The following is a 9,865-nucleotide window of genomic DNA, read 5'->3' as shown; positions in this document are numbered from 1 at the left end:
TCTCCAGCTTCCCAGCTTGGATCTGGAAAGGGGGACAATCAGCTTGTCCTTGGACCCCTCTGCAGCCAGATTCCACAGCCGCCACATTAAACCTCCCCCAATACAGCCACCATGCCCCCAGCCCCACTGCCGTGATCTCTCTCTGCCTGCTTTCTACCCAGGGTAGGAAGCCTTCACTGAGGAATTTGGAGTAGGGGGTCCTTGGAGATCGTTAGCACTGCCTGTTCGTTGTCCTCTCCCATGAAGAGAACTCGGCTAGAGACCTCGAGAAGCACCGTTTGGCTCTGCACTTACCGCCCAACAAACAGGACAGCCCACAGAGGAGCAAAGCACAGGCCAAGGCAGCAGCAGGCACGAGACCTGACCCAGCCCTCTGCCTCTCAGCTCCGGAGCTCACAGCACGAGTGACCCACCTGTCCCAGCCCCCACTGCAAACACTGGCCACAGCCACCACAACGAACTGAGATAAACCCTTTTATTTATTTATGCTTCTCCATTTTGTTTAAAACAACAACAACAACCACCTTAATATTAACTGACAGCCCTTCCCCCTCACCCTTCCTTGGGCTGGGGGGTAGTTAATGGGGAAATGGCCCCCCCGGGGTGGGGCTGACCATAAGAGCCCCTTGGGGAGGTAATGGAGCCGGAACCCCCTCCCCAGGGGATAGGGCACCTGTAGTGTATGAACTGGGGAGTTGACAGAGCTCTTGAACCTCTTCTTGTACCAACGTATATGCCCTTGGCCATCAAGGGAAAGGAAGCATATGGGAAGGGGGTGCCTACCGCTCCTATACGTCCCCGTTCAGCCCCAGTCGCAGGAACTGGGAGCTGGGGGGCAAGAAAGTGGAGAAAGGGTCGGGGTAGGGTGTCTCACACAAAGGAGTACTGGTTATTAATGGCTCTGGGATGGCCCCCTTCTTCTCCATCGCCCCCTAGTGGTAACTGCTGTAGCTGTACCATCGGTGTTGCCCCGGAGACCCCACCAGATCCAGAGCCTCCCTGGACCTCCATGCCTGGTGCTATGGCCTCTTCCAATTCAACCACGGGGACCAGCTCAACCATGGGGACCAGCTCTTCCTGGATCCCTCCACTGCCCACTTTCTCTTTCTCTTGCCTCTCTTTGGCTGCTGTGGCTGTTGCTGCCGCCACTTCTGGCGCCCCCGACGCTTCTTCTGCCCCAGGATGTGGGGGATCTGTCCATGAAGGGGGTTCAGGGGGCGGGGGTGAGTCGTGGGAGGTGTTCGGTTCTGGATAGGAATGGTAAGAGACAGACTAATTGTGGAGGGAGGCAAGCTCTTGCAGCAGCCTCCCCTTCACTCACCCCCAGGAGCCATGTGCTATCTCCCCCACATCCAGTCTCCTGAGCAACCCCCCATCCATGGAAGATGGATCATGGGCGGCGGTGAGAGGAGGACCACACTTACACACAGTCACTCGCTCCGAAGGGCATGAGGGTGGAGGAGGCATCGGGGTAGCATCGATCTCCCTCGCACACCCCTGCATGGCTCCCGGCCTGCTCTCGGCCTGGGGAGGGGAGGGGCAACGTGGGGACAGATGGGACGTTGGGGTGGGGAAAAGGGATAGATCAGACAGGGACAGCGAACATCAAGGGAAGTGGGAGGGGTATCAAACCGAGCATTCCTAAGAAGGGCAGGCCCGAGGCAAGGTCGTGAGGAAGGGCAAAGACAAGGCTGGGGAGGATGGGTCTGGGAGACAGACAGATGATGGAACAGAGGGTCTGATGGAATGGGAATGCGCCAGCCCACTCTCAGCCGCACCCCCGTTCTGGCCAGGTGCCCTCCTCTGCCTTCCCCTCAGAGTACTTCTTTCCCTCGGAAATCCCGACACGCTGGGCCCTTCTTTTCCTGCTCACCCTAACAAAGCCTCGTTCCTCACAGTCCCCCACCCCACCTTTCTGGCACACACACCTCCTCACTTCTTGGGTGCACGGGCACCTCCTCCCCTGCAGACCTGCTCTGCTCACCCTGCTGTCGCTGGGAGGACACGACGTAGCTGCCAAGGACAACATCGCTGGGGCCTCCAGACTCCAGAGGGATGGGGTGCACCCGGAAGTGCTTGAGCATATCAAAAATGGACTGGAACCACAGGTGCTGGACCCGGCACTGACCCTCCTCATTCAGCGACAAACGCAGGTGCTGAGGGCAGGATGAGCAAGGTGAAGCAGGAGCCCCAGCCCTGCCGGTTACAGAACACTTCTCCCCTGGATAACAATGTTCCCCCCACTCCACCCGCAAGCTCTCTGCACAGAACAGAGCCTTTTCCTCAGGCACTCACCTTGGCCTTGCCCTGGAAGTTGAAAGTGAGGACGTATTCACCCCTTCTCGTCTCACTCTGACGTACCAGGAAAACACCATGAGAGTCAGTGCCTCCGGCCAATACTAACTGGGCAGCCTTGAGTCGAGAGAGCATCCCGTGGAACCAAGGATACCCTGAGAGGGGCTGGTCCCCCTCACCTCCCTCTGACTCCCCCTGGAACAGGAATGATCCTTCAGGAAGGAGACAGAGAGGGAAACCTGGGTGTCAAGGAAGCTTCCCCCATCCTGGGAGAAGAAAGCCTTGCTTCCCCTCCCCCAGGGTCAGACTCCTCAGGACCCCAAGGCAAGAGTTTCAGGTAGTGAGGCAACTGGACCTAGACACGGGCACACACACACTCACACCTCTGGTACCTGTGGCTGTTTCCGGAGTATCCAGGGGTGGGTAGGGGGCCGAGAGGGGATGCACTGTCCCTGCTGGGAGTCCCTCTTCAATGGGGATGCGGGGTGGCAACTCTGGGGGAAGCAGTTCCATTGAGTCAAAATGGGAGGCAGCAATGGAGGCGGAACTAGGGGAGATGGACGCCGAGGGGCGGTCGGAGAGGCCCCCATATGCCCCTGGAAAAAAACAGAGGAGGGCGAAGTTGAGAAGTGGAAAAGCTCCTCTGGCAGGCCTGGTGGGCCTGGGCCACCCCTGTGTGCACTGGCAGGGTCAGCTGGCTGAAACGCTGGGTCCTACTCCAGGCAGGGACCCCTGCCGTCTTTCACCAATGGCTCCTAACTTGTTTCATCCACTGCTCAAGGACTACACTTACTGAAAGGAGGTCCTTTGAATCCAAAAGATCCTTCATCTTTTTTGAATCAATAGCAACTATTGTAGAAATGGAGTGAATACCTCAAATATTTTTGCATTAAAAATGAACCATTTTGGCCAATAGGACAAAGCCTCCAACTCTCAGAGGGATCAAATATCTTCCTTCTAGTAATTCCCCAACCTAACCAACTTGAGCTTCACATTAACTTGTATTCGTGCATCTTCCACTTGAACCCAACTGTCCCATCCATTTTTTCCTCATCTCCCACACTGTCTGCATCTCAGGTCTCAGCTCTCACCACGTGCCTCCTCCAAGCTGTGTTCTACCCCCGCCACAGCTGTGTTCTTTTCTCTCACCTTCTCTCTGTAATATTCGCTATTATTCCACCTTCCCTGATTCTCGTGCACCTCTGAGCTCCAAAGGTACTTCCTTCTTGTGTTGCTCAGAGGACACTCAGCACAGGCTCTCTATTTTAGAGTCCTGCTTTTTAGAAAGTGACGTTTATTCAGCTAGAATGCCCTGTGAGCCTTTGGAGGGCAAGGAGCTCATCTCAGGCATGTCTGCATTCCCCCCCCCTGCCCCTGACCTAGCACAGGGCCAAGTAGGTACTAGGGCATTCCCAAACGTCTGCTCAGTGGCAGGCCTGCGCCTACAGGAGTGTCGCACAGAGTCGCTGCCCAAAAGACAGGTATATATGCAGTGTGGAGGGCGGTGACTCAGGCGTCAAGCTGGCGTAGCCTGTCTTTGTCAGTGACTCTCAGGTGACATTAGAAACGCCGTTTCTCCTCCCTGGTGTTGGTTGCCTGAGAACGCAGGTGATTGGAACTGATGGCTTCAAGGTCCATTCTAGCTTTTAGATTCTATCATTTGTTTCACTCACAGAATACAGCCTGTATGCTAGGCACTGTGAAACCGAAACTCGGAATGGAGGGTCATGAGGGAAGGGTACGCTGGAGTCTAGAAAGGTGCGCTGGGGTCAGGTAGACTTACAAGTCTCTGTGTGTTTGTGTGTGTGAGTGAGGGTATGCACGTGTTTAGTCAGGCCAGCAAGTTCAGAGTCAAAGAAGAACCTGGCACCATCGACACACGCACAGAGACACAGAGTAAGAGCAAGACAGAGATGTGTACGAAGTGTTCTGGACGCCCGAAGAAGAGAACTGTTATCTCCAGCCGGAGTGGTGGTCTGCAGAAAGCTATGGAAAAGGTAGCAAGGCCGGGCAGAGAAAGCAGGCTATGAGTTTCGCTGGGGCTTGTGTGGGGTGGTGATGCTGATGGTCCTCGATGGCAAACCGTGGCTTGGCATGTTCAGGGACAAAAGACACACAATTGGTGGGTGGGGGTGGGTCGCTGAGGAGCAGGAATGGGCTGACACAGTAGAGTCTGGAGAGAGGGCGCGGGGCCTGGCAGAAGAGGTCTTACACGGCAGGTTCAGAGGCTCACGGCCCTCCAGGCCCCACCCTTACCCTGCGACAGGCGGTCGTTGCTCTCGCTGGGTCCCAGCAGTAGATCCTGGCTGGGCAGGCTCTCTGAGTGATTCAGGCAGGGCAGCTCCAGGCTGTCTGTGTTCTCCCTTGTAAGAAATGAGGTCCCAGGGGCCAGAGGGAGGGTCATGGGGTGGGGACTGGTAGCAGGGCAGGGTCTGCAGAGACAGGGAAAATGGTGCTGGGAGGAAAACCACGAGGTGAGCAGCACGAGGCCGCTCCCCACCCCAACCCCTGGTTCCCTCGGTGCCAGAAGTCGGACCCTCACCCCGGGCTCAGGCATTCTTGGATGTCAGACACCCAGGCCTTCACGTGCAGAGCGTCAGCAGTCTCCAGGATGTACTCTGAGGAGCCTTCCACCTATGATGGGGACAACAGGAGGCCCACAGGCCATTTCCAGTTCCTGAGGCCTTAAGCTACCCCTAGTACGAACAAGAATGTCCTCCCTCTCTCTCCTCCCAGAAAAGCTGTAGCCTCAGGGACATACTCTCAAGGAGAATGTTCTAACACACGCGCACCTCCCTCCACCAATGTCCCTTGCTTATATGCGCTAAGTGCATTTTCCCCAACGCAAGTGCTCCATGGGGGCAGGGGAGCGCAGGGCCCCACCTTAACCACAAAAGTGTTCTCGCGGTCAGGCATCTCCAGGGCTGTGGCTGTCCGCACGTCTGTGATGGTAGAGCAGGGGATGCTGAGTCGAGGCCGAGACGCCTAGGTTGGAAGAGAACGAGATGCAGATTTTTGGTGGGCAAAGACTGTCTTTCCCTTCCCTCCAGAGATTCACCTTTCCTTCTGCATCCTAAGGGAGTTAGACAAAACGAGTACTACTACTTTTTCAGTCTCGCCCAGAGCTACCGACTCAGAGTCAGGAGTTAGCTTTAAAAACCAAAGTAAGCAAAGCTATGTATACGGGCTGTTACCACTCTGGCAGCTCAATCACTCATTCCCAGTCACCCCCCTCCTCTGGGTCTCACCTTGGGTGGCACAAAGAACTCCAGACGACTTCCTCCTCCTCCTTCTCCTTCACTTCGAAGCAGTAAGCGACACTTCTGCCACTGAGGTTGCCCTCCTCCCCCTGAGGTAGGCCCAGCTGCCCCTCCTCCCCTGCCCACTCCAGCTGGGTCAGGGGCTGCCTCTTCAGCCCCCATAAAACTCAGCAGCTCTTCCCTCTGTACCATCCCTGCTCCATCCTTCAAGGTCCCTCCTCCTCGACTGAGTCTCAGCCTCTCAAAACGGTGAGTCCATCTGTCCCCTGGGGATGTTCCATCACTAACCAGTCCCCTGCCAATGGTCCCAGCTCCACCAGAGGAGTTGGAATTGCTGTTTCCTCCTAACACTGGGGGGCCCGATGAGGTTTCTAGGGGCCCGGCTGGGGAGGGAGGGTCAACAGTCCCCCGCCACTGTAGGATACCACGGACTGAACCGCGGACAGAGCGACCCACTGAGCGGAGGGAGAAGCGTTTCTTTAGCTTCGGCTTGGAGGAGGTCGTAGAAGAGGAAGAGACCGAAGAAGGGAGGGGGCCGGCCAGGTCCTCAGATGATCGAGAAGGGCCCAGCACAGCCAGGGGCCCACCCACCCGACAGCTCTCCAGGGACAGGTCATGTGCTGGGATCTCCACACCAGGACTCAGAGGAGCCACGATGGGTGGTGAGAGGGAGCCAGAGGCCCGGGCTACCTCGGCTTCGAAATGCTGCAGGAAGAGCTCAGCAAAACGGCGGGAGAAGGCGGCCTCGGCCCCGGGCCCTGCATATTGGGGGTGGGAAGCCAGGTAGAGGCGAAAACGGCGGGCAAAATCCAGGGCAGCAGCCCGGGCGTGGGACTCACAGAACTCTCGCCAACTAGGGGGCGGGGGTGGTGGCAAGGGGGGAGGAGAGGGGAAGGCCCCATCCTCCAGGGAAGGGGCACCATTCATGATGGTCCCCAGGAAGAGGAGAGGGGGAACCTGTGGGGAGGGGCAGCAAAGAGGGAAGCGGCCAGAAGACACGGGGTGAGCGGCAGCAGCTGCAGAAGGAAGAGAGGCACATACACCGAGTCACTGCTGAGGTGGGACTGGGGGAGGAGCCCCACCCGAGCCAGACTCCCTGCTCTGGTCTAGGCTCCCGAGAAAGCAACAGGGAAGAACAACAAGTGCTTCCCTCCCCTCTCCCAGATCCTCAAACCCCACAAGCCCCAGAAAACCAGCTCCCCTGCACCTCTCCTGCTGCCTTCCCAACCCGCTTTCCCAGGCTTTGGTTCCAGGAGTGATAAACGGCTGTGGAGCACCTTCCTCTAAAAAAGAATCTTTTTCATGTCACCTCCCTTCTCTAAAACAGATCCTTCAATATTTATCACATGCTTCCCACATGCTGTTCTTACCTTTCCCTGTGAGAGGCTTTAATAACCTCTATAACAGATGAGGAAACCGAAGCTCAGAAAAGTTTCAGACCTCCAAGTCTACTGTTTTTCCCACTGCATAGTCCTTGTCCCCAGGGACTCGCTGGACCAGCCTCAGTCATAGCCCCTCACTGCCCCAGCTCTCAGAGGAGCTAGGTCTGCAGAGCTCAGAGACCCTGCCTCATGTATCATGAAGTCCAGCTCTGAGGAGGGAGGATGCACACTGAGGAGGATGGATGGATGATGGATTCAAACAGAAACTGTCTTGACAGCTGACCCCAGGGCCCTACACCCAAGCGCTGTACGAGGAAGGCTTGGAATGGACACAGCCCACTTCTTTGGTGCCCCTTCAGTCTGGGGTTCAGAGGCAGCAGCACCAGGTGAAGAAAGACTATGGATTGGGTCAGGGCAAGTCTTTGCTGACCATAAAGTAAATAAAACATTACAGGGGGCTGGGGCCCTAGGACTTCTCACAGCCGTCTTCTCTCACTAAAGGCTGGCTAGCCTGCTGGTTAAGGCCATGGGTTATGGAATCAGAAATCCAGGCTCTCACACCTATTAGCTGTGTGATCTTGAACAAAGTATATGTCCCCTCCGAGCTTCAGTTTTTGTATCTATAGAAGAGCTAATGATCTCTAACCCCTAGAATTGTCGGGAGAATTAAATGGAGCATGTCAGTGCTTGACACAAAGTAAGCACATGATAATGACTGCCATTATTACTATCTTTATGGGTTCCAATATTCTAGAACAGAAGTTGGAGCAGGAAGAGGTTTCCCAAGGTCTTACACATAGCAAATGGCAGAACTGGGCACGGAAGTTACAACCCATGGCTCTTTTGTTAGTGTTTCTCCCCCATATTATACTGGAAGATGACTGGCAGCAGGACTGGGGTAAGGGTAGCTCTGGAAAGTCTCCCTAAAATCTCAGACTCCTGTTCAGAACCAGAGTCAGCAACCTCCCCTTCCTCCTTGGCCTAGGCCCTACACACTCAGAAGGCTCCAACCACAGGGCCAATTCCAAACCAACGAGAAGAAGCCAGTTGATGCACGAGTCATGGAGCACAGGGAAACTGAGCCAAGAGTTGCAGACACAGAAGAGAAACCAATCTCTAGACAGAGGCCACCTCCGCTCACAAGGGCCCACCTAACCCTCTATACGACAAGGCAGACCCAGCCCCCTTCAGGCCTGCTGACCCTGCGGCTACTGAGCCGGTGATTGAAGTTTCTCTTCTGTCAAGCAAGACTCAGACATGTTTTCCCAGTGCACCTGCCTCTTGGCTCAGTTCTGGTATTTCCCAAACGGCAGGTGGTGGAGGATTCAAGCTCCGCTCCTGGCCCATACCCACCGGGCCCGATGCAGTTCACTCTGACCCGACCCTACTCCCTGGACACCCTCTACCCACCCCGGGGCCGCAGTCTTCTGGGGACCAGCCCTATCTGCTGCACTCTCCTGGGCCGAGTGCCCCTCCTGCCTCTGGCCCCCCCACGCCCGCTCCCACCCAGGGCTCCTTGGAGGCTCCGGGGCCGGATCGCGGAGAGGGAAGAAGGACTTGAAGAGGGGGGGTTCCGGTTCCGGTCCCACCTGCATCTCGGTCCCCGCGGTTAGCTCCGGCGGCGGCGGCAGCTCCCGCTCCCTGCCCCCCCTCCGCCACAATCTCCCAGCCCCGTTCTGCGCAAGCTCCGGGACCCCTTTTCTCGTCACCGAAGGAAGCGATCATAGAGAAGAGTGGCGAGAGGGAAGGGCACCTTCACACTCACTTCCGCCATCCTCCCACTCCAGGCAACTCTGAAGACCTAACAGGGTGATACTATTGGAGGGATCGGTGACAGGAGCAGCCGTAGGGGGTGGGGGGAATTGGGTCCCATCAGAGCGTCTTTCCAGAGGAAATTCAGGACAAAGGAGAGAAGTCAACCATAGAAGAGCCACTTTAGGCGGTAGAGTCCCGAGAGCCTGTTGAAGGCTAGAGTGGTCACCTAGTAGTGGAAACCAGCGAGATGAGAAAGCTTTTTGAAGGCCCAATGCAGCCTAGAGCGTCTGGCCCAGCTGCTGACGGCTTACTGCCCCCAAGGAGCTGGGCAAGGGAACAAGGGGGTGACCTTGGTGAGGCCCTGCGAGGAGGCGGAGCCTGAACTTGCGACCTTGGCTTCTCTGAGGAATCGGACTGGAGGTTGGAGGAGACTCCATCTCTGACGGGAAATAAAGGCGGGATTGGGGGTGCGATTGAGGGAGCCAAAAATGATGAGGTCAGTTTGGGACATGCTCGTGGACATCTGGAGGCAGGTGGGCGTACAGTCTGTAGCTCAGAAGAGCCATCAAGACCAGATAGAGGGATTGAGAATCATTAAGGTATAGAGGGTAGTTTAATAAAGAGCAGGAAGAGATCCTCAGTCAATCCAAACCTCTCACTGACCAAACTCCAGTTGCCCTAAGCAATAAGGGAACCTATTTCCTCAAGCAGAGTAGATTAAACTTGTTCAGGACTAGCTGAATAAAAGGGCGGAAAGTTATCTGGAACCTGTTGTTCACCTTCTCTAGGCTCTGCTTTCCCCACGCATTTGGCTTCATTCTCAGGCAGGCTTTCCTCTCTTGGCAGCAAAATAGCTTTCTATAGCTCCAAACTTAAGTCCTAATAGCTTAGCAACTCTAGTAGGAACATGTCTCTTTCCTGAGATTTGCAATATCCCAGTGTTGACTTTAACTTATTGATTTGGAATAAGTGCTCATCCTGGAATACAGAGGCAAGTGACCCAAGAGTTTGGCGATGGGTGAATGCCTTAACTCACATGGAAATGTTCATGGCTGAGACTGCTGGATGAAGTCGGAAAAATTCTCTGTGGAAGGGCAAGTTCTGGACTATCTAGCCTTAGTTCTCCAGCTGCTACTGCTCTAACCAAACCAAACCAACATCAGCTCACAGGTG

The 9,865-nt window shown here is 55.7% G+C and overlaps 1 protein-coding gene across 6 annotated transcripts; it reads right to left on the bottom strand.

The window, feature by feature from the left end:
• Positions 1-461: 461 nt before the first annotated feature.
• Positions 462-8,636, bottom strand: SH2B1 (SH2B adaptor protein 1). 6 transcript variants are annotated; one of them, XM_037140037.2, is made up of 10 exons: positions 8,527-8,592; positions 6,926-6,953; positions 5,544-6,571; positions 5,179-5,280; positions 4,838-4,929; positions 4,552-4,727; positions 2,688-2,891; positions 2,296-2,507; positions 1,985-2,156; positions 462-1,247 (listed from the first exon to the last, which is right to left on the bottom strand). In XM_037140037.2, exons 1-10 carry the CDS (start codon positions 8,530-8,532, stop codon positions 871-873), a joined length of 2,397 nt encoding a protein of 798 aa, XP_036995932.1. In that variant the 5' UTR covers positions 8,533-8,592; the 3' UTR covers positions 462-870. The 6 variants fall into 6 exon arrangements, with proteins under 6 accessions (XP_036995932.1, XP_036995929.2, XP_036995931.2 ...); XM_037140039.2 differs by lacking the exon at positions 6,926-6,953 and adding an exon at positions 1,425-1,524 and having other exon boundaries at positions 1,128-1,247; positions 8,527-8,636; XM_037140038.2 differs by lacking the exon at positions 6,926-6,953 and adding an exon at positions 1,425-1,524 and having other exon boundaries at positions 1,157-1,247; positions 1,929-2,156; positions 8,527-8,636.
• Positions 8,637-9,865: the final 1,229 nt, after the last annotated feature.

This window comes from Artibeus jamaicensis, unplaced genomic scaffold (genome assembly GCF_021234435.1).
Source record: "Artibeus jamaicensis isolate MK-2021 breed Jamaican fruit bat unplaced genomic scaffold, CSHL_Jam_final contig_700, whole genome shotgun sequence".
Classification (NCBI taxonomy): domain Eukaryota; kingdom Metazoa; phylum Chordata; class Mammalia; order Chiroptera; family Phyllostomidae; genus Artibeus; species Artibeus jamaicensis.
The sequence above is the reverse complement of the archived record's forward strand: the minus strand, read 5'-3'. Positions and strand labels throughout refer to the sequence as shown.